The sequence below is a fragment of the Talpa europaea genome, assembly GCF_964194135.1.
Source record: "Talpa europaea genome assembly, chromosome: 10".
Classification (NCBI taxonomy): Eukaryota; Metazoa; Chordata; class Mammalia; order Eulipotyphla; family Talpidae; genus Talpa; species Talpa europaea.
In genome coordinates, this window is record NC_140077.1 from 103,258,916 (window position 1) to 103,284,646 (window position 25,731).

Consider the following 25,731-nt stretch of genomic DNA (forward strand, 5'->3'; position numbering starts at 1 on the left):
ATCATTGCTTTTTGCATATCCACCTGCAGTTGTTATGTGCAAAAATAAGCAAATGTTTTCTCCCTCTTTACTCAAAATACAGTATTACATACTCAAAATACAGTATTAGACACGTATTTGTAAACCTTGTTCTTTTTCACCTAACATCTCTTTTAAGATCAGAAGAGCACCCTCATTCTTTTTGTACAACAGCATCCACCAACACATTTTATTTAATCAGCCTCCTCATAATGGGTATTTGTGTTACAAACAATGTTTCAATGAACAGCCCTTTCACATATATCACTTTACACACACATGCAAATATATCCCAGAACAACTAGGGCAAAAGAATCAACTATTTGTAAATTTGATCATAGCCACCAGATTATTCTTTATATGAATTATACCAATACATAATCCCACCAGCAATGCCTAAGAATTGTCATTTACTTGAAAGCTTAAGAAGTCAAACTTCTGAATTTCTGCATTTAATTTGCATGTGTAAGATAAACCCTGTTTTGAACACTTAAGGAATCTCTGTCTCTGCTTAGGTCATACATCTTATCCCCCCTTTTCTCGAGAGGATGGTCCTTTCCCCCTTGTTACCTAGAAATATTCACTTAATTAGCCCTTTGCAATTATTGTTCAGTTGTTTCTTTTGACATAACCCATGGTACTTTTTCCCTACAGCTACCTTTTCTATTACGGCCTCTAGATTTCATGGCAATGTTAGTGAAATCATTTCCATTCTAACACTTAAAGAATTACATAAATAAGGTTAAATATTCTAGGTAGACTTCTTGATCTGCTTACAAGGGATTTTATGCAAGATGGATCATGGCCAAATGGGACATACTGTATATCTCAGCCATTGTCTCTTGCACAAAGTTGGGGAGGATTTGACAAAGAGCTCTCTTTAAAATGGTTTCTCTGGCCATTGAACTCTGTCACATAGCTACGAGACTTATTAATAAGGGTTTATAATCAAGTGACATGGTAAGACCTCATTCAACCTAAAGACCTTATACAGCCTATGCTCTAAGAATAAAAGCAGCAAATGAGTATGCCATCTTCACAAGCCGCAATGCACTATGAATAAAATTAACTGCTCATCCATTAATGTTATAGAAAGTGATGATATAAATATACTGATTTCTGTAGTTCTGGTTAAAGGAAGCAGAAGAGATGAAAAACTGGTATAAACACTGCATTTTTTATATAATGATACCCAAATAATAACAGCTACCATCTGTATACCTTCTCTTTGCTAGGTATTATGCCTTTCATATTATACAGTATGTATCACCATTTATAGATGTGAAAACTATGATTCAGCATCAAGTTTCAAGGAGCTGTTACTTGGCAGAAGCAATAATCAAACCTAAAACCAAACCTTCCTGTTTCTCATTATATTATTATGAACCTCCAAACACACTGCTTTTTTTTTTTTCAAAGTGAAAAAGCTACATGGAAACTAACTATGATGATTTGGGCCATTCCAAATGTTTCTATAAAAAAAAAAATTACATGTGTTTATTTTTCATCTGGAGTCTGAGTCACTTCTATATCCCAAGGGGTATTACCATAGTAGTTGACAAAACAAACACTCATTATATGTTTGCTGAAGGAGAGATAATGAACCTGTAAGTCATGGTAATTAAATTTGAAAAATCTATGTAATTTAAACAGTTATGTCAGGGAAAAATTAATGCTGGATATAGTGTCTATGTTCATTTAAAGTACAAAATCTAAGGCAGCAACCTGGAAAGTTAACTACTGCACATGGTCATATGGAATGAACCTTCTTTAGAGTACAAAATCTGAGACTAATTTACATATAACTTTTGCTGGAAAGTTAAAGAGAAATAACTGCAATCATTTCCAATTCAATGTATGCAAATCCTTCGTCCCCATACAATTACACAATGAGTTGATTAACAAAGTTAATGTCTGGTTTCTAAGAGTGGAAATATTTCTGTCTCTGATTATCAATTATGTGAGCCATCATTAGAAACTCATTATAAATGAATACTAAAAAAACTATTAATAGTCAAATCACCTGGATCCATTAATCATTCATAAATGAAAGGGTTGGAAACCTCACTGGCTTCATATTTCTATTGGTCCCTAAAAAGGTCTTTTGTTACTCCCTTTTTTTAAAAAAAGATTTTTTTATTTATGCATACAAGAGCTAGGGTGTAGGTTAGAGGTGCGGGGGGTGAAAGGATACACCAGAGACAGAGTGGAGAGCAGAACAGGTGGATTGACTGAAATACACTGCTGAAGGGAGCAGCAGGTGAGACAGGAGAGTTCTGATGCGCCATGTAGGTCACCTCCCTGTCCTGTCCGGGTATGGAACTCGCTGTAGTGGCTGCGAATAGCTTTATAGTGCTGAGACTTAACCAGGGAGGCCCTTCTGTTAGTGTTTTACGCAACTAACAATTTTCTGTCTGCAACATCCTGTTTTGGAAGCCACTTAAAGTACGATGGCGTAACTAGAATGGGAAATTGTTCTCAAGTAAAGTCAAACTGTGAGTTAATATTTTTGTGCATACTAATAAAAATCAAACACACGCACATTAGAAGCATCATATTTAATGTCAAAGAATTTGAATTCAAGTACAAAAATTAACACATGATTTCAACATTAAAAAACCATAACAATTATTATTCAAACAACTATACAGTGAATATCAAAAACACAAATGAAGCATAACTATAAAAACTTTAAATACATCAACATCAAAATTATAATTTATTCCTAGAACAAATAATTATGAACTAAAATATTTATAGTTATTTTCAAGGACCACAATGGTAGAGTGCTTTTCTTCAGTACTGCATAGAATCTGCCTGTTAATCTTTTTTGCCCTTCATTTCTTTTACATAATAGATGCTTCCAGGTAAATAACTCTTAATCTCTAGTACAGATAGTGATCCTTGGTAAGCAAATCTAGTGGACAATTGTCTGCAGATGTTTTTACTATTTGTGAAATGCTACTTAGCAAAGTTATTATGAAAAAAATTTAACATAAACTACTGGGTTCTACTGCTCACTCAGGAATTAGAAATATTTAAAATCCCAAAAGTTTTAAAAGAACAGTAGTTTGTTATACCTTTATCAAGTGAAACCACTGAATAACTTTTTAAACTTAGCATTTTTACAAGTTCAACAAATGAATTACTGTTCTGAGTTATGTTTACTGTGTTGAAATAAATATATATATTTATCACTTTAAAACCAAATATGCAAACCCGATTCTAAAATAAAACAGCATTTTAATTTGCATGCTTTACAAAGAAACTTTCATATCAATGTTTACAGTATTTTCTTTCAGAAGAATGAGGCCTGATTGGAGATATATAGTCGCTGTCCAACATGGCTGCCATTAGCAAGTGATATTGTTGGTGACAAGGGATAGCTTGGATAAGAATAAGGCCTTGAAGTATAAGGAAGCACGCTGGGAGTCCCAGAAGAGAGGGTAGCACTAATAGGGGAAAGACTATTTATTGAGCTGCGACGAAAATTGTAGTCTGTAAATAAATACATGAACAATTATGCTGCACATCTTTGTGGATACAGATTGAATTCAAAGAGACAAAGCATTAAAACTATAATCACAATTTAACATAATGTTCTAAACATTCAAAATCCTGATAATACTATATTGCTGGTAAAGATTGTTTCAGCATTAACTGTACTGCAAATCAGTCAGTTCCTCTCACTGACACAATGCTTCAAAGATCTTACTAGAATGCATTCTTGGATAGCTATTGTTTTGTCTTTTTTTTCTGATTACAGAAAATGAGAACCTCTGATTTCTCTTGCTCCACATGAAGCTTTTTTCAAATTTGGTTCTGACACTAAGAAAGAGTCCATGAAGAAAAGATAAAAATCAGTGAATTCATATTCGCTTTTTTGAAACTGCACTAGGCATGAAACCAGCAGAAACATTCACCCCTGGACTGCAAAAATACTTGGTGTAAACTAACTGTCCAATATTTCATTATTTAAATACTAATATAAACATTTATACAACTCAACACACCAATTTAACATTAGCATCCTACTAGTACCACAAAACTAAAATGAATCATCTTTATAAAATAAACTTTAGGAAACCATTATCAACTTACAGTAGAAAAAGACATGTACTAAACCAAATTATTTTTTAAAAAATATTTATAATTGAAATATTACTGTTACACAATAAACATTCATGTTATACACCAATAATTTCCTGCTTCATTAATTGCAATATTAATATAAGTGTATGAATATTAAAGACCAAATCTATAAATCCTGTACTTTCCAAAAACTCAACTATGTTCTTCAGTGTAGAATAAGCCAAAGATGTGACAAAAGAATATGATCATTTATAAATGTGATGGTGTTTCTAGGAATAGAAGAAAAGGAATTAGGTCATCTGATGTACAGGCAAAGTTTTTTTCCATATTTTCTGGTATTATAAGTTAAGCCTAAAACATTTGAGCATTAACTTTATGTTGTGATGGGACTTAATATTTAGCCAACAGGAATGAGATCAACTGCAGGAGAATAAGCTCAAGCAACATCAGAAAGGACCTAGTTAAGAAAAAAATGGAAAAAATAAAAATCAGTTAAATATAGGCTTAATTCTAAGCATTGTAAAACTCTAATTAAAGTAATTTAATACACTTTTTATTTTTATGACTAGTAGCATGTGATTAACAAAATCAGCTTGCGCCGAAAGACATAAATACATTTAAATGACATGCAGTTCAAATTATTCCTTATCCAATTTCAACTACTGACATCCATTTCAAATTGAAATTGGATAAGGAATTACTTTGATGTCATTTGTTTTTCTAAAGTCCAAAATAAAATAACTCCTGGTCCACCTTTTTTATGTTTTTCTCCTCCTAAAAGAGCCACTTTGCTTGATGGATTACGGTATGGAGTATAAACAGAAATCTTTGCTTCAAAAAACTTTCCTACCCTCTCCTCCTACACATTATTGCTCAAATACTGTCAATTCCTTATTAGCCATGTACCCAGGATTCAACTACCTCTTTTAAACTTTAACATTGTGATCGTATACTACATTATTTAGAAGAGCAGATCTTTAAATAATTACACTTCTGTAGGGGGACATGCAGTTTTCAAAGAGAAATCCCTTTCACTTGGTTTATTTCCATTCAAGAGCTAATCAGTCTACTGTTTATGAACTAGGGATATCTCCAAGGGGCAGATTTAGAAAGGAGAGAGGCAAACAACTGGCTATTGGCATGTACATAGGTCTAAAAATCTGCACTTCTGATCCCTACTGTAAATATTAAATTTAAAAAGAAACTAATCAACTACTATATTCTCACATTTTAAAGTAGGTTACATTAACTAAAAATTGCCTTACATGAGTTTGATACAGGATAAATCGGGGGAAAATTTTGCCTCAAATACTACAAAGACTAAGAAATAAAAGCTTCAGATGTTTAGAAGACTTTACAAGCATTTCAATAATATTTTTATTACAGCCTAAGACTCTAAGTGTATTTGGAAAGATAACTAGGTGATTAAAAAATACCACCAAACTTAAAATAACCAGTGAGCTAAACCTAGACATACCATGTTTTCCTAGCTCTAACTTATAATTTATAGATCGTAGAAAATAAATATCAGAAAATGACTGCTTTCTATGAGAGAACTAATAAGTTGAAATTCCTAGGACACACTTACTTGCCTACCCCTGGCTTTTCTTCCCAATGGATATCCTTAGCTCTTCAATCAATCCCACTGTTTCTGCCTCAGACTGGGATCTTCACTCCCCTTTCCCCGTCCAAGGGAAAGAATGATAGAGCTCATTGCAGAATTTCAGTTTTACACTATCATTTAAATGGCTTAACACTTCTCAAATCCAAGTACAAGTAACTTACGTACAATAAAATGCATATATCCAATGCGCTCACATCAGTGAGATTCGGTAATTTTAAAAGCCCATGTAACCAGCACCCAAGCGAGCTCCATCAACCCCAAGCTGCTTGTGTTCCAACAGCCCTTTTACGGGAGACAACCACTTTCTGATTTCTAGCACTACAATTTAGCTTTGACTGTTCTTGGACTTTGTAGAAAATGCATATTTAAAACTCTTTCTAGTGTCTAGCTTCTGTCTTTCAACACAACTTCTGGAATTATTCATGGTGGTTCCTTTTTATTGTTCAGTAGTATTCCGTTATAATTTATCGATAGATATTTGGGGTTGTCTCCAAATTTTGACTATTATGAAAAAGTTGTTATAAACACTCTTACTCAAGTCTTTTGCTGAGTATGTTTTCACATTTCTTTCGGGAAATCACTAGGAATGGAACTAGGTCATGGAACAGCTCTCCAGTGGTAAAACTTAGAACTTCTGTTGCTCCACAGTCTCCAAACATTGGAATTTCTTGTGTCTTTAATCACAGCTATTCCAGTGATGTGAAATGGCATGTCCTTTAGGTTTTAACTCATATTTCCCCTATGACTAAGAATGTGTTTATTATTGCTCATTTGAGCATCATCTATAGTAAAGCATCTGCTCAAGCTTTTTGAGCATTTTATTGGTTTTGTCTTTTCATTGTGGATATGAATTTTTAACTAAAATTCTCTAAAAATCTTAAAGCAGGGGGCCTCCCCTGGTGGCATAGCGGTTGAGTGCTGGGCTGCGAGGCTGCCCGCAGCCTCTGCAGCGCCAGTTCGTTCCCCGGCCACCGGCAAGGGTCCCACAAATAAAAAAAAAAATCTTAAAGCAGGAACAGGTTGAGCTCTCAAAAGCCTATTCGTTCAAACTATCACTTTCAACTGAAGAATGACACGGAGAAGCCATGGTTGATTAGTGACTGTAGCATACATCTACAGCACTGATTGAATGAACAAGTTACAAATAAGACCTTTTAATTCCTAAGAAAGTACAGTCATCACTCATTAATAAGAGGGCTATGTTCTGAGAAATAAGTCAAAAGGTGACTTTGTTGTCATTGTATGAATATCCTAGACCGTACTCAGAGAAACCTAGACATGATAGTCCACCACACACTATCCAGAAAACACACATGTGGCCCATTGTTCACCAAAAGGTCATTAAAGTGTGACAGCATTATTTTCACTTGACCAAGATTTTTCACCCTATTTCTCAAAACTAATTTGAGAGAAAGTATCTCAGTGCTGTGGGAATAGAACAGAAATAAAGTAGACAGAGCTCTCCACTGCCTGCTGCTTCTTGTACCTAGCTGCCCCCACTTCCTGTTTTAACCCACAGAACTCTGCATTCCCTGGTTTTATATACTAAATGTTTATGTAATTATTTCATAGAAAAGGCCCCTGACAAAGCAAACGAAAGTGTGAGATTTACCTGCTCTAATACAGCATAATGGATTATCAGAGAAAGCATTTGATCAACTTTTCAACAATGTCACACATCTTGAATGAATACAAACATTTTCATAGAATCACTCTGATCTATACAAAGACTAACAAATAGCTGCATGTTAAGTGCAAATCAATTCTAATCAAGAAATAATGTCTAAAAGGATCTCTGGATCCTAAAGGCTCTGACACTGTCTGGAATGGGCAGGGAGAGTGAGTGGTAACTGCACATCAGACAGAGCAGAGACTTGCTGCTCTGGACTATGCACTCTCCACCTGCCGTCAGTCCTGCTTCCAGAGTGAGCAGAATCTGGTTTCCCTCTCTCTGCCCACAACAGGCAACCTGGTGGTGAATATCACCAATGTGACTCTCCCTGAAAATCTAAGCAATGGATACAGATTGAATTACTCTGTGTCTCATTTTTGGTTTCTAATTTCACATCAGACCAAATATCCTGGGGTCCTCCAGCTGCTTTTCTGCTTCATATAAAAAGATGAAAATCCTTAATAAAGACTTTAAGGTGAATTTAGTTCTCATATTAATTTTCTTTTTCTTCTAATTTATTTCTGAACAAATACTCCCTATTTTCCACTAAGAAGTACATTCTTTATAACTGGTATTTTTCTTTTCCTTGTTAGCTATGAGAGTTCTACCTTTATGTCCAGACCATGGTTTTTCATGTATTTCTTTAAAAGATTTATTTATTTATTTATTTATTTATACATACAAGCACTGGGTACAGTCAGAAGTGCGGGAGGGTGAGAGAATTCACCCGAGCCAGAGTGGGGAACAGAACAGGCAGACCGACGAAATACACTGCTGAGGGGAGCAGCGGGTGAGACAGGAGAGGTCTGTCATGTCATGTGGGACCCTCACCGGTGGCCAGGGATCAAACCGGCGCTGCAAAGGCTTTGGGCAGCTTCACAGCCCAGCGCCCAACTGCTGCGCCACCGGGGAGGCCCATGTTCTACCTTTTGGATATAACACATAATGCTGCTAAGTAATATACATCTAAGATTTCGTACAGATATATGTTTTTGCTTCTCTTGGTAAATACCTAGGAATGGAATCGCTGGGTTATATAGTAACTCTATGCTTAGCATTTTTGAGGTGTTGCTAAACTATTTTCCAAGGCAGCTACACCATTTATACTCCCACCAGCAGTGTTTATGAGGGTAAAGCACAGGATATTTTGATCTATGAAACACATTTCTCAAATCTTTAATGCATATTTTAACTATTTCTTTAGATTTTTATGGAGTTGTTAAAATTTTTGAAAAAATTTCATCATTTTGTCATTTTATTATTTTAATTTCTAACATTCAATAGCTATAATTGAAATAACTCAATAACTTTCTTTCATTGAATGAATTTTATCTGTTAAAAAAAAACTTTAACAGCACTATATATCCTCAGAGCATAAAGTATGGCTGGGTTCAAACAGAGAGATAAAAGATCATCTGTATTAGAATGTAAACAAAAGTCATCATTTATTATTTTGTACTTTCTATCCTAGTACAGTAAATCAAGCACAACTTTACAGCAAAGTAAAGACTTTTCAGAATTGTTAGTCATTAAGCAACTTATCTATGAAATTTTAAAGATACTTAAAAATCATTAACTAGAAAAGTAGTGCCCATAAATGTGATAATTCTGTAATGTGTTCCAATCAAAAGTAGCAATTGCATTTTTGGCTGGACCACATCAGTATCATAAAATGTATTGGCATTTTTACTTCACTTACTCTCTCTCTTATAAGCAAGGTAAAAGTCACAACTCCCAAATGAAAATACTCCCAGAGAGGTATTTTTATCCTCTACCTATTTTTTCTATCAGGTAACTGACGGCAAAGGGCAAGGAGGAGACAGAAGTGACTGATGTTTCCCCAAAACTAGGCCCAGAGAGTAGCAGAGGTCAGTACTTCTGTGTCAGCATGATGCAGCAGGCTATGAGCATAGTAACTTTAGCAATGGATGGCTGGAAAGAATGAAATCATTGTCCGTAACTGCTTCCTTACAGAGCTGTAGTCGCTACGTTCTCTATTTTCACTGTTATCTTTTATGCAGTTTTAGGGGGAAAATCATTTCATTTTTTGGTAAGATTTACTTATTTATTTTTGTGTAGAAGAACTGGGATGCAGGCCAGAGGTGCTGGAGGGTGAGAGGATCCACCAGAGACAGTTCCGGGAGCAGAACAGGCAGACTGATGAAACACACGGCTGAAGGGAGCAGCGGGCAAGACAGGAGAAGTCTGCCGCCGCCCTGTGGGCAGCCCCCGGGGCCGGGGATGTGGTGTCACCACTGAGACTCACCCCTGTGCCACGGGGGGGGGGGGGCATTTCCCCAAATATTGAATAATTGGGGTTTTAAATGATTTCTGTGAAACTAAGTGTGTGACAATGATCATCAGCATAGACTATCAGAGATCTTCACTCTAACTTAGCTAAAGATCAGAATTTGAACTTTCAAAAACAAGGGTCTAAAACTCTAGAAAATGCAAATTCATCTATGGTGACAGCAACCAGATATGTGGGGCCCAGCACAGAGGGCAGGAAGGGTTAGATTACAGCGGGGTAGAGGTGCTATTGCAGGGTGATGTCATTATTTTCTTCCTTGACTCTAGCATTTCACAGATGTATACAGATGTCAAAACTGATCAAAGTGCAGACCTAAATATATATATTTTATTGTACTTTGATTGTACCTCAATAAAGTTAGAGACAAAACCCTAAGTGTGTCTTTGGGTCAGTTTCAGTGTTTCACAAATTACATCTCATAAAAGTGCCTCAAAACAAGACTTAACCCTCCACCAAAAAGTCTTGGGAAAATTTTAGGAAAGACGGGTACAACAGTTAAACAAGTTGCTACTACAACTAGTCAAGATTCCACCATGCCTTATGATTTTCCAAGGGGAAAAGATAGTACAGTTTCCTAAACTTGTTTGATATTAGAAACAATTATTTCGCTGAAAATCTTTGATTATTTTGGATGGAACTTTTAATGGGGATAATATGTACTAGGAAAACATTAAAAACAAAATAAGAAAATCCTTGAAATATGCTAGATGCAGAGATTATAAACTCAAATGTCTTCAAAATGCCAAGATGCAACAAAGCAAAAAAAGAACTGAGAGGAACAAAAACAACAGAGGTCCAGTTACATGTACTGAAATTAAGCCTCATTGCTTTTCTTTAAAAAAATTGGAAGAGAACCAACCAACCACAACCAGGGCTTCCAGTTTGCTACCTTTGTACTAAGAGATTCATTAGGTCAAACTCTTCTTAATGCTAGTTTCTAATCATTTGCAAAGAAATACTACGACAGCAGAGTAGGAGAGCGAAATTTATGACCTGAGCTGCAGCAATCTAGGCTTCAGTAGAGCTTGAAAACCTTAGCTCACTTAGAAAAAATATTTGAGCAAAAGAGAAGATAAAAGTCTTAGAAGTGATTAACAACTCTTTTCAAGCTTCCTTTCTATCAGTAAAACGAGTCCCTTTAATTCAAAATTTGAATTACAAAAGTGTATAGAGAAGATAGTTCCGAAAAGAGCATCACAATCACGTACCTGAATTTTTATGCTAAGATTAAAATCTGTAATAAAACAATTATATGTCAAACATAACAAATATGTCTTTATCTGAAATATGAGTAACATAGATAACAGCTAGTATTTACTGAGCATGCACTTAAGAGCCAAAAATAACCATATAAGATCAGTACTATTTACTCCTTATATGGCCTCACAAGGCAAGTAGTATTTTCCTCTTTATCACGATGAAAACTGAGACACAGAAAGGTGAAGAAACAGAAGTTACTCAAGAACACAGAAGTAGTTCATGATTTGCTACCAAAAAAAAAATCACAACATTCTTTTTGCCTCCACATGTAAAGAGTTTGGATAGTAATCATCTTTACTCACACTACTATCTACTTTTAATTTCCTACTAAAGTTTATCCTTTTCAGTACCATGCTGAAAAAACTAAACAGTGAATCCTGGTTCAAATTATATCAATAGTAATTTTGGTTTAGTAAGTTCGAAAAAAATTAAGCATTCCAATTTCAGATAAGTTTGAGAAATGCTGAAAAACCTACATATAACATAGTCACTCCATACCTTAAAATATTGTTTACATGAAATATGGAAACCAGTTTAATTTTTTAGAACTTTGCTTAGTGAGTCTACGATTAACAAAGCTGTGATAACCAAAATATTTCACAAAGTATCACTGGAAAATTTGTAACTGGCTTTCTGATACTAACTGTATCACTTAATATTCCTAAGATAATTTTCTTACCTGCTCATTTTCTCCAAATTCTTCTACATAGGTCCAGGCTGAAGAGATTGTGTTCCCTGTCTGTAAGCAGTGAAGACAGAAAAGAATTGAGACTTTAGATTGATGTTAACCCTATCTTGGAAGTGCATGGAATCCTTCTGATCAGTAAACAGGAAAATAAATTTAGAGGGGAAAAAAGCAAGTGACAAATAGTTATTTCTGAAGTTCTGTGAAGCTCAACCAAGAGAGCAGCATTTTGATACTTAAATAAAAAAATATAAGTTAATAAATTATCAGAAAAAAACACATTGATTTTTCTGTACAAAACAGTCCTTATTTGTTTGTTTCTCCAAGAAGTACTGCACTGATGAAGATTTTTAAAAAATTTCTAAAAGTAAATAGCCAAAGAATCTAAGTGATTCTGTCTTAACAAGAGCTAGATGGATAAAATACTACTACTCTTGAAAATCATTTTGGTTGCTAACACCTAAACTTTATGAAGTCTAATTTAACTATATATAGTACAACTCTGGACATCCAGTCATTTTGATGTTATCTCTATATATGACTTAAACTTTTCTGGTAGATAGGTATATCTGACTCCATGCTAAGAAACTTGCATAAAGTCTGAACAAATGAAATGTTTGATGGTCCACATAAAGCCGTAGCTTTTATATAACCATTTTAAAGATTGTAACTCAGGAAAAAAGTTACATTTTCTGATTTGTACTTACATGATAAAATAGGTAACTTTAATCAATTCTCTTGGAATTAGAAGAGACAGATGACTATTTAAAGCAAAAGTATTTATCTGAAAGCATGAGAATGACTAACAGTGAAGAGTGATCTCAAATCAAAGGAAACTCAAAGAGGTATGTGTATTTCCCCTAAAAACATTGGCTAATTCTGAAGAAGGATATGAGCCATGGAAAGATGATAAAAGATAAAACTTCTAAGGATAGGAGAGCAAAAGTTGGAGCTAAGGAGTGGATGAGGCATGTCTGACAAAAGTTGGAGCTGAAGAGCAGATGAGGCATGTCTGGAAATGAGTAAAAGTGAGTAAGAATTAGACCAACTTTAACAGAGATTAAATTCAACTTTAAATCTTTTTAATTCCTGTCTGGATTAATGCAGTCGAGGTTTGCCAGCCCCCTGGCCACTTTCTGCAGCAAAACTAAATCCCCTCTAGATAACAGCATGTAGCTTTTCAAATTTCTTTACATATTTTTCATATACACTATCTAGCATTCAAACAAAAACAATGAATCATGTAAAGATATAAAACAATGTGACTGAAAAATCAAGTCATTAGTAATAGATACATAAAGAATTTGATAATAGTTTTCAAAAATGGACATTAGAATAGTTACGCCTCTTGGGCCTCCCCGGTGGAGCAGCGGTTGAGCGCTGGGTTGCGAAGCTGCCCGCAGCCTCTGCAGCGCCGGTTCGATCCCCGGCTGCTCCCCGGCCACCAGAGGAGGGTCCCACATGGCGCGCGGACCTCTCCTGCCGCCCGCTGCTCCCCTCAGCAGTGTGCTTCGGTCCTTCTGCCTGCTCTGCTCCCTGCTCTGGTGAATTCTCTCACCCTCCCGCGCTTCTGACTGTACCCAGTGCTTGTATAAATAAATAATCTTAAAAAAAAAAAAGAATAGTTATGCCTCTTATACTCAAGAAAATAAGAGACAAGAGAGAAAACTTTGGAGGAAAAATGTAAATAATGAATGAGTCAGCACAATGGAATACTACTCAGCAATCAAAAAAGGTAAATTCATGCCATTCGCAGAAACATGGGTGGAACTAGCAGGGGTTATGCTCAGTGAAATAAGCCAGAAGGAAAAAGAAAATTATCAGATGGTTTCACTTATTGGAAGAATTATAGAGGACCCAAATAAGGGATCAGGAAAAATAAATAATAATAAAAACAGATAAGGCAACTATAAATCAGAGATATTCAGCAGGGGAGGGGGATGGAACGGGATCAAAACAAGGGAGGGAAGAGCACAAGAGACTGTGGGTGATGGCTCCCAGGTGAATCGATGGTGGTGGGAATTTTACGTGGACTATACCTGAGAGAAGAAAGCATACACTGCACAAAAATGAACAATGATGTAAAAAATATATAAATAAATAAATAAAAAAGAGTCAGCCTGGTGAGGGGCTATGATATGCAAAGTACTCACTGCCCTCTATCAAATGGCTAGATGTGGTAGAGTGAAGAAACAAGCAGGGAGAACATGATTACGTTACACAGAGGCAAAGTGTGGAGTAATGCTGTACAAACCACCCAACCCAAGAACTGCTGGCAAACACTAGATACTGAAAGAAACAAGAAAGGCTTCTCTCATAGGGGCTTCAGAGGAAACATAAGCCGACAACCTGATTTCTCACTTCTAACCTCCAAAACGATAGGACAACAAACTTCTTTCTGTTCTTGAGTAGCCCAGCTTGGATACAGCAACCCTAGCCAATAAATATACTGCAATTATCTAATTCACACACAGTCTTTTTAAGCAGGCACTAAATTATTTACTTTGATTGGTAATTTAAAAAATCAAAAAATAAAAGGACTGAAATGATATACACTTTCTGATCACAATAATATCAAAAACAAAATATAACTACAAAAATTTCTGTATGCCTAGAAATGTTTCTTGTATTCAAGGTGAATGTGTGAACACATGTTCAAAAAGTCAACACACAAAATATTTGGAAATTAATACATAAAACACATTAAAATGTGATGTAGTTAGAACGGTACTTAAGAGGGAAATGAGCCATAATACTCTAATTTTAAAAAGGCTGAAAACTCTAAGATGATTTCTTAAATGATATTCCACATATTCAGGAAAATATAATGCCAATTTTACACAAAGTCTTCCATGGAACAGCAAAAGTAAAAATATCCCCAACTGATATTGATAGGAAAGTATGACCCATCTCACTAAAAATCACAGATGTAAAAATTTTAGATAAAGTATTAAAGACCTAATTTAATAAGACACAGAAAGGATAATGTACTTTCACCAAGCTGGGTTTATTTCAAAAATATAACATTCATGTAACACCCAAACATCAATCAATGCAATACTCTACATTAAACAAAACAAAACAAAAAAGATATAATTGTCTAGATAAATGCGTAAAAGCACTTGATAAAATTCATCACCCATTCACAGTAAAAACTCTAAGCAGGGGGCCTCTCTGGTGGAACAAGGGATTAAGTCTCAGCATTATAAAGCTATCAGGCCTCCTTGGTGGCGCAGTGGTTGAGCCCTGGGTTGCGAAGCTGCCCGCAGCCTCTGCAGCACCAGTTTGATCCCTGGCCACCACCAGGTGAGGGTCCCACATGGCACACAGACCTCTCCCGCTGCCTACTGCTCCCCTCAGCAGTGTACTTAGTCAGTCTGCCTGCTCTGCTCTCCACTCTGACTCTGGTGAATTCTCTCACCCTCCCACACTTCTGACTGTACCCAGTGCTTGTATAGATAAATAAATCTTTAAAAAAAAATTATAAAGCTATCTGCAGCCACTGCAGCACAAGTTCAATCCCCAGTCAGGGAACTGACCCACATGGCGCAGCAGACCCCTCCTGCCTTGCCCTCAGCAGTGTATTTCAGTGGATCTGCCTGATGTGCTCCCCACTCTGTCTCTGGCGAATCCTCTCACCCCCTGCACCTCTGGCCTACACCCCAGTTCTTGTATGCATAAAATAATCTTTTTTTTTAAAAAAACCAAACTCTAAGCAACCTAGGAATAGAAGGGAATATCCTTAATGTGATAAAAGGGCTTCTGTAATAAAAGTTCCAACAAACATCATACCTAAATGAAGAAATATTGAAATTTTACAAGAATGCCTTCAATCATCATTTGCATCCAATGTTGCACAAGCAGTGCTAGCCAGAGCAAAGAGGCAAGAGAAAAAACAAAAGTATAAGGGTGAAAAGGAAGAAGAAAGCTCAGTATTTGCAGTTTGTATGATTGTACATATAGAAAAATTTAAATAACCTAAGTCAAACCAAAAGAATCAAGTAAGTTCCATTCAACAAACACACATAAAATTGTCTATGTAACATTAACAATTAGAAATCAAAATTAAGACATCTTTTATGTTATTGAAAAATTTAAACACCTATGAGTAAATTTGTAATAAACCTAAATCTGAAAGATGTGTAAGATATATTTATACAGTTAACTGAATGTCTGAGAGAAATTAATGAAAGTCTAAATAAATGGAGCGATCTATACTGTTGATGGATTAAAAGGTCTGATATAAAAATGTCATTTCTTCCCAAAATGATGCATAGATTCAATTCAATTCCAATACAATTTCCAGTAGGAACTTTTTTGGTATATATTTACAGTTTGATTCCAAAATTCATATGGAAATACAGGGCTGAGAAGTTGAGATTGTTATGAAGAAGAAAAAAATAAGTGGTAAGATAGTCTCTGCCAGCTATTAACACTATTCTATAGTGCTAATGCAGTCATAGGAAAATACTTTATGACTTCAAGGTAAGCAAAGATTTCTTAGAGCAGGAAACAGGACTAACTTTAAAAGATTGAAAACTTTTAACTGAGCCATATTAAAATTAAGAACTTCTCATCTTTCAAAGCATATAATGAAGAGACTAGAAAGGTAAGTTATACCGAAGGAAAGATTTTTGTAAAATACAATCAACAAAAAGTTTGTACCTTAAATAATAAAGAAAAAACAAAACTCTATAAAGCCATGTGTTATATGACAATTCACTCCATTTGAACTGCACAGAGGTCCCAATAGAACACACCATGCAGGCTCAGTGTGTAGTAGGCTATACCATCAAGGTTTGTGTCATTACACCTGATGTCCACACAATTACAGGATTGCCTGCAACACATTTCTCAGAACATATCCCTATTGTTAATCAATGTATGACTATTCAATAAAGGGACAAAGGCGTAAAACAAGAAAGATACTTCATCAAGAGAGTATCTTAATACTTATAATCCCACTAAGAGCTGTTCAATGTCATTAGTGAACAGTGATATAAAAGCTATCATTTCAATGGTTAAGCAAAACATACTATTCAGAATTTTGAAAGACGGGTAATACCCAAGTGTCAGCACAAATAAGGTATAGCTGAAACCCATCAGTATAATCACTATGGAAAACTGTTGGCATCATCTACTGAAGTTTTAAAAACATGATGACCCACCACTTTTACTCCTGTAAACACACACCAAAAAAAATGTACAGGAGGGGGGCGGAGCAACACGGCGGCGAGGAGACGCTGCCAGTAAGATCTCCCATTAAAAAAAGTTAATAGGGAGGAAAAGCGGCAGGTCCCAGTGAGAACTGGGACACGGAAGATAAACGGGTGACTCCAGCAAACTACCCGAAGAAGAAAGTGGCCATAAAAGAGGACTAGAAGGGAGGGAAGCGCAGAACCCTGCTCCCCTCCCCCGCCCACAGAGGCGGCACTCTCCCACCAGCAGAGAGGAGGAAAACAACAAACCAAAACGGCCAACAAGAACAAACGATGCAGCAAGCGGGACTGGGAGTGGAAAGGAACTATTGCAGCCACCACACCCCGTGAACGGGAGCTGAGGCGAACCCTGCAGGATTCAGCGGTGAGCGAACGGCTCCGGGCGCCATTAGAGAAGAACAAAGACCCCGGGAGACAGGCACACAGCCCGGGCTGCCGGTAAGCTTGTGTGGAAAAGCGGCACGCGGGGCGCGCTTGAAAAGCAAATGCAGACCTGGATCACGGCTGCCCAGGTACCCGCGCCTGCGACCTAGGCTTGCGGGGAGACGCGCGGAGGTCCTCACTGAGGTGAAGGTCCCTCCCTGAGTAAGCAGGAATCAGGCGCCCAAGCACAGGAGCGGTGCAAAAGGCGCCATTCCCGTGCCACTGAACTGGGCTACAGCCCGCGTCCTGGAACTGAGGGCTTTGAACTGAGACCCGGGGCACGAAAATTCAGGGCGTGGGTTCTCCACAACGGTGGGGCACAAGGCAGACACAGCACCCCAAAGCTGTTGAGGTGTACCCTACCATTACCGCTCTGTTCCCTGTCCCACGGGGTAGGGGGAGGCGAAAAACAGCCCCCCAAGGACAATAGGAGAGATCTCTGGCGCCACCTAGCGACCAGGAAAAAAAAGTCACTAACACCCCATAGAACAGGAAATTTCTTAAGACTTCTTGAAAAGGGCAGAAGGCTTCTGGAGGACCCAGTGGCCAGCCGGGAAGTTAGCCCACGCCAGGCCCCTTCCGACCAGCAGTCTGAGCCCACAGAGGGAGCAGGCACCCACGTCCGGGGCAGACCGGGTGCGCAGAAGAGTGTGCCTGAAACCGGAGGCGCAGGGACCGCATCCCGCTTCGCCATTTTAGAACAGGGACATTTCTTCAGTAAAAACTGCCTAAAACCAGCAGAAAGCTCCCCCAGAAGACAGAGATGGCTCCTGGAAGAGTCAGAGGGGAGCGGAGAAGTTCACCCAAGATGCCAGTCAGTCTGAGCAACACAGTGTCCCAACGCATACGACAAATTAGAAAACAGACAGTACGGAGTAGAAGAACCACACGCAACCTAACAACTCCTCAGGAAAGCAGCACACCACAAAAAGAAAACCACTCCCCAGATTGCAACGACAGCAACTTGGAAGAACTTCTGAGCCTTCCAGAAAGAGAATTTAAAATTGCCATGATTAAAAAAGTGATAGATCAGAAGAAGGAAATTGAGTCCCTAAAGAGGGAAGTAAAAGAAATGCAGGAGATCAAAGAATTAATGGAGGAACTAAAGAACTCTGGGAAAAGCAATGAAAGCAGAATAGGTGAAATGGAAGAGCGAATAAGTACTCTTGAAGACACAGAAATAAAAAGAACCAAAACAGAAAAGGAAAGAGAAGTACGAAGGAAAAAGAATGAAGAAACACTTCGGGAACTATCTGACTCCATGAGGAAAGGAAATATAAGAGTTATAGGAATTCCAGAAGGAGAGGAGAGAGATGTAGGAACAGAGAAAATATTCATGGATATAATTGAAGAGAACTTCCCAAATGCAAAGAACGAGCTGAAAATTGATATACAAGAAGCAAGAAGAACACCAAACTTCCACGACAAAAGGAAAAACACAGCAAGACACATAATAGTAAAGCTCCCAAGAATCCAGGACAAGGAAAAAATAATGAAGCTGACAAGAGGGAAGAAACAGATAACATTCAAAGGAAAACCAATCAGGCTGACATCAGACTTCTCTGAAGAAACACTACGGGCAAGGAGAGAGTGGAGGGACATAGTCAACAGACTCCAAGAAAACAGATGCCAACCAAGAATACCCTATCCCGCAAAGCTCTCTTTCCTCCATGAAGAAAGAATATGGACCTTCCCAGACAAAGAGAAACTCCGGAATTTCATTACGACTAAACCCCCACTCCAAAAAATACTACAAGGAATCCTAAAGCCAGAACCTCAGAGGGACGAATAACAACGAAAGAAGACCAAAAAAAAAAAAAAAAAAAGTTATTAAAAGAATAAATAAATAAAATCAAAGGAAAGACAAACATAATGGCAAATACAGATGCTAACATATCAATATTAACTCTAAATGTAAATGGACTAAACTCTTCAATAAAAAGACACAGAGTTGCAGCCTGGATTAAGAAACAAAACCCAACCTTTTGCTGTCTCCAGGAAACACATTTAGCTACAAAAGATAAAAATAGGCTCAAAGTCAAAGGATGGAAAACAATCCTACAAGCAAATGGGCCAAAAAAGAAAGCAGGAACAGCTATACTTATATGAGATAAAACAGACTTCAAACTCAAAAAAATAAAAAGAGACCCCAATGGTCACTACATTATGATTAAGGGGACAATACTTCAAGAAGAAATAACACTCATTAACATATACTCACCAAACGAAAGAGCACCAAATTATATCAGACAACTGTTGTCCTCTCTGAAAACAGACATCAGAGAAAACACATACGTAGTGGGAGACTTCAACACACCACTATCAACAATGGATAGATCAACAAGACAAAAAATAAGTAAAGAAACTAAAGCTCTAAATAAGGACCTAGAGCATTTGGGCTTAACAGACATCTATAGAACACTAAACCCAAAAAAAACGGAGTACACATTTTTCTCAAGAGCACACGGATCATTCTCCAGGATCGATCACATACTGGGGCACAAGACAAACATCAACAGATACACCAAGATTGAAATCATACCAACCATCTTTTCTGACCACGAAGGCATCAAACTAGAATTAAATCATAAAGAGAAGGCAAGGAACTATCATACCTCATGGAGATTAAAAGCCACACTACTGGAAGACCACTGGACTAACGAGGAGATCAAAGAAGAAATTAAAAAATTCTTTGAATTGAATGACAAGGAGGACACCAATATCCTAAACGTATGGGATGCAGCAAAAGCAGTAATAAAAGGAAAATATATAGCAATAGAAGCACACATCAAAAAACAAGAAAGAACTCAAAGAAACAACCTAATCTCGAAGCTCAAAGATCTAGAAAAAGAACAACAAAAAAACCCCAAAACCAGTAGAAGAAAAGAAATAATAAAAACCAAAGCAGAAATAAATGAAATTGAAACTAAAAAAACAGTCCAAAAGATCAATGAAACCAAGAGCTGGTTCTTTGAAAAAATAAATAAAATAGACAAACCCCTAGCCAGGCTCACAAAGGAAAAAAGGGAGAAAGCACAAATACACAGGATCATAAATGAAAGAGGAGAAATCACAACGGACACAGCAGAAATCAAAAGAATAATCAGTAACTACTATGAACAGTTATATGGAAACAAGTTCAACAATCTAGAGGAGATGGACAAATTCCTACAACTCTACAATCACCCAAAGCTAGATCAAGAAGAAATAGAACACCTAAACAGACCAATTACAAGCAGCGAAATTGAAATGGTAATCAAAAACCTCCCCAAAAACAAAAGCCCAGGACCTGATGGATTTACAAATGAATTCTACCAAACATTCAGAGACGAATTAGTGCCTATCCTTCACAAACTCTTCCAAAAAATTGAGAAGGAAGGGACAATACCAAACACGTTCTATGAAGCCAATATTACACTAATACCAAGACCGAATAAGGACAACACACAAAAGGAAAACTATAGGCCAATCTCCCTAATGAACACTGATGCAAAAATCCTCAATAAAATTTTAGCTATCAGAATCCAACAATGTATCCATAAGATAATTCACCACGACCAAGTTGGATTCATTCCAGGGGCACAAGGATGGTTTAACATCCGAAAATCAATCAACGTTATCCAACACATCAACAAAAAGAAATATAAAAACCATATGATAATATCAATAGATGCTGAGAAAGCTTTCGACAAAGTGCAACACCCATTCATGATAAAAGCCCTTGAAATTCTTGGGATACAAGGAACATACCTCAACATCATAAAGGCCATCTATGACAAGCCAACAGCCAGTATCATTCTCAATGGTGAAAAGCTGAAAGCAATTCCATTAAGATCTGGAACAAGACAAGGATGTCCACTCTCACCACTGCTTTTCAATATAATACTGGAAGTCCTAGCCAGAGCAATAAGACAAGAGAAAGACATCCAAGGAATCCAAATAGGAAAAGAAGAAGTCAAACTATCACTATTTGCAGATGATATGATAATATACATAGAGAACCCCAAAATCTCCACAGAAAAACTAATTCAACTCATCAATCAATTCAGTAAAGTGGCAGGATACAAAATCAACACGCAAAAGTCAGTAGCCTTCCTATACACAAACAATAAATCTGAAGAAGAAGAAATCAAAAAAACCATCCCTTTTATTATCAAAACAAAAAAAATCAAATATTTGGGAATAAATCTAACAAAAGAGGTAAAGGACCTATACAAAGAAAACTATAAAACACTGTTAAAAGAAATAGAAGAAGACACAAAGAAATGGAAAGACATCCCCTGCTCATGGATTGGAAGAATAAACATTATTAAAATGGCCATCCTACCAAAAGCAATATACAGATTCAATGCTATTCCAATCAAAATCTCAATGGCATTCTTCAAAGAAATAGAACAATTATTGATGAAATTCAATGGAATCATCAAAAACCCCGAATAGCCAAAGCTCTACTGAAAAAAAAAGAAGGAAATGGAGGCATCACACTCCCAGACTCCTAACTATACTACAAAGCCATAATCATCAAAACTGCATGGTATTGGAACAAGAACTGACATACAGACCAATGGAATTGAATAGAAAATCCAGAAATAAACCCACAGATTTATGGTCAACTAATCTTTGACAAAGGAGCAAAGACTATGCATTGGAGCAAAGAAAGTTTGTTCAATAAATGGTGCTGGGAAAACTGGGTCGCTACATGCAAAAGAATGAAGCTTGACCACTACCTCACACCATACACAAAAATCAACTCAAAATGGATTAAAGAACTAGACATAAGACCTGAAACCATAAAATACATAGAAGGAAATATAGGCAAAACACTACGGGATTTGCACATCAAAGACATCTTTACAGACACATCACCCAAAGCAGTGATAGTGAAGACAAAGATAAACAGCTGGGACTACATCAAATTAAAGAGCTTCTGCACAGCAAAAGAGACAATAACAAAAACAAAGAGAAACCCCACCAACTGGGAGAACATTTTTGCACCCAACACTAATGATAAAGGACTGATCACAAAAATCTGCAAAGAGCTGATGAGACTCAGCAACAACAAAGAAAATAATCCAGTCAAAAAATGGGCAGAAGAGCTAAAAAGAAACTTCTCGGAAGAGGAAATGCAAATGGCCAACAGACATATGAAAAAATGTTCAACATCACTTGTAATCAGGGAAATGCAAATCAAAACTACCATGAGATACCATCTCACACCAGTGAGAATGGCACATATTAAAAAAACTAGCAACAACAAATGTTGGCGAGGGTGTGGAGAAAAAGGAACTCTCCTGCACTGTTGGTGGGAGTGCAAACTGGTCCAACCACTATGGAGAGCTGTGTGGAGATTTCTGGACCTACTAAACATAGAGCTTCCATATGATCCAGCAATTCCACTCCTAGGTATTTACCCAAAGGACACAGAAACATCAATTCGAAAGAGCACCTGCACCCCTATGTTTATAGCAGCACTGTTTACAATAGCTAAGCTTTGGAAACAACCCAAATGCCCAAAAATAGATGACTGGATCAAGAAGATGTGGTACATATATACCATGGAATATTACTCAGCATTCAAAAAAGATAAACACATGCAATTTGCAGCAACATGGATGGCGCTGGAAGGGATCATGCTCAGCGAAATAAGCCAGAAAGAAAAAGAAAAATACCGGATGGTCTCACTCATAGCAGGAATCTAGAAAACTTAAATAAGGGACCAGGAAAATGAATATAAGAAAGTGAAAATCAAAATCAACAAAAAACTATGAACCAGAGACACTTTTTGGGGGGTGGGGGGCGGGAGGGGAAGGATTGGGGTCAGAATGGGGCGTTTGCAATTGTATGGGGGAATATAAAAATAAAATTTATTATTTAAAAAAAAAAGTACAGGAATCTCATTGAATCATTATCCAAACAGCTCAATCTGAAAGCACCTGAAGTTTCTATTAATAGAAATAGCACATTAATGACATCATTTCAATGTAATATTTACACTGATGAGAATGAATTCTAACATCTTATGGGGGAAAAACATGTATCATCAACCACCTTGACACACAAGTCATCTGTGGGCAATGCTTGTCAAAGAATACATTTAAAACTCCCAAAGCCACCTTGCAAACAAAATATGTTCATAAGATTTCTGTGCCTTAGAATGATTTATTAAGGATTTGGCCAGATATCTTAGGTCCATACTACACTGAAGTGGTCAGGTATATGGGCAGGTAGAGCTGACAAAGCCAAAATTGTCTTTTGAAAAGGAGGTAAAGCATTGACCAAAAGCTGAACATTAGACAATGGTCATATTTTTTGGGGGTGGGTGGGATCATGAAGTTAGAAAGTTTAGCAGTTAAGAGCACAGCCTCTTAGCTAAGGAGGGAATCCTGGGAAAATTATTTAATCTAGTAAATTATCAGTTTATTCATTTGTTAAAAAAAATACAGACATTAAATCTACTTCAAAGAATGGTCAAAATAATGCATTGTATAAAGGCATTCAGCATAGTATCTAACATATAGCAAGTACTCAAAGAATATTATTACTACTGATAATAATATATATGAGCAGTCTGGATTTGTCTTTGGATTGTTTTCTGTGTAGTTATTATTCTTTAATACTTAAAAAGAACATTTTAATATATAAAAGACACTGTTCTGCATCCTTCACAATTTTAACTTACTTAATTCATATAACTATCCTATGAGATAAATACTGTTAGCATTCCCATTTTACAGATGAAGAAAATGAAGGACAGAGAAAGTTAGAGTAGCTTTTCCAAGTTAGCAATGAAGCTGGGGTGTGAACCAATCCAGAAAATGTGGCTCCAAACGTCAGCCATTTTTATTCTATGTTGCTTATATGCCATATGCTAAATTTAAAGTTCTAAATTCCTTTTTTTGCTGAATTTTCTTCTCAATCGCAATATACTGTTTCCTGACCCTCTCATCTCAGCTTACAATCCTCACAGCACCCTGTGCTTCTTTAGAGTGTTATCAGGACTGTAAATGGATAACCATCTCCTTCAATAGAATGCAAACTCAATGAAAGTAGCAATTGTGTCATATTCACTGCTGTGATCCTCAGGAATTTACAAAGTACAGAGTTCAGTAAGTCTCTGTTGAAAGAACATATATATGTTAACAAGGATTAATGACCAGTTAGCTGCCAGTTAATAAACTGAAAATGGGAATGGAAAGCTTAAAGGAATGAGTAATAATTAGAGATTCATATGTGAATAAGAATGTCAAAAGTAAGTTTTGTTAAATCAAAGTTTGCAACAGGCACATTTTTCAGAGGGCTTCAAACTTTGAGTGGTGTTAGGATAGATAATTCTGAGCTACAATGGTCTGGTAAAGAATCATTCCTTCTTATATACATTTACTTAATGAACTTAAGGAGATTCACAATAAATGTAATTTTTTTTTTAAACTGACAGATACAAAACTTTTAGTAGTTTAAAAGCTTACATTGTTTTTGGGTATTAAATCATATTCTATTTCCCTGAGATCTTCATCTATTAGACTTAATTCCAACCGCTGGAACTTCATTTAAAGTCTTTCTTGAATGTGCCAGCTTTTTGAACATTTGAAGACAGTGATCATATCCCCCCTATTTTTGGCATTTACAGATTAAACAGCCCCAAATACTTCAGCTGTTCTCTCTCCCACTTCATATTACAGTTTCCAAGTAGTCAAGGTTTAAACAAACTCTGGTGTAGCAAACAAAACATTCCAGATACACTCTGAGCAGAACAAAATTATTTGGTGTGGATAGTAATAACTTTCCTATTTTGTTTTGAATTATATATTAATTTGAGAATCTCTAGAACAAAATGACTTATTCTGGTTTTGACAAAAAAAGTTCTTAAAACTGGCTGACTTTCTTTGCCAGCTTATTTAATTATAAAATAATACAAACAGAAGAATGTTTAGATTATATAAGTCACAAATTTAGATTATATAAAATACAAGTATGTATAGATTATGTAACTTAAAAATAGAGACATATTACTTGTCACCCAGGCTGAGAAATGGAAAATTATCAACATCACAGAAGTTTCTCTTGCACCTTGTCTACTTTCTCCTTCTAATCCTTAAAATAATTGTGGTTCACATGTTATGTGTTAATCACTCTGCTGCTTTTTTCTACAATTTTGTCATTTAGGCAAACATCCCTACACAATATGTTGTTTAGTTTTGCTTGGAAATTTCCTACTCATAGTTTCATACTGCCTCAACTCCTTCAACTAAAAATTTGAATCATTCTGTATTTTACAATTTTCAATAAACCATCTCAAGTCTCTCATGGAAAGAAGCAGGAGTAAATAAGAATTACCCATTCATTATCAGCAAAAAAGATAAAGACAGAGGGAAGATTAATACTCTAAGTCAGTGTGCTCTGCTCCATCAATATGAAACAATACCATCT

At 36.5% G+C, this 25,731-nt stretch overlaps 1 protein-coding gene across 2 annotated transcripts in view; it reads right to left on the minus strand.

The window, feature by feature from the left end:
- Positions 1-3,316: 3,316 nt before the first annotated feature.
- Positions 3,317-25,731, minus strand: part of RBM46 (RNA binding motif protein 46) — a gene marked incomplete at its 3' end in the record, with an annotated part of 28,128 nt that continues 5,713 nt past the window's right edge. Inside the window, exon 4 of one of the 2 annotated variants that reach the window (XM_084245836.1) lies at positions 3,317-3,516. In XM_084245836.1, the coding sequence (XP_084101962.1) occupies positions 3,317-3,516 (200 nt within the window). Of the gene's footprint in view, positions 3,517-11,660; positions 11,717-25,731 lie in introns of those variants that run through there. The other variant, XM_084245837.1, reaches the window with a different exon arrangement.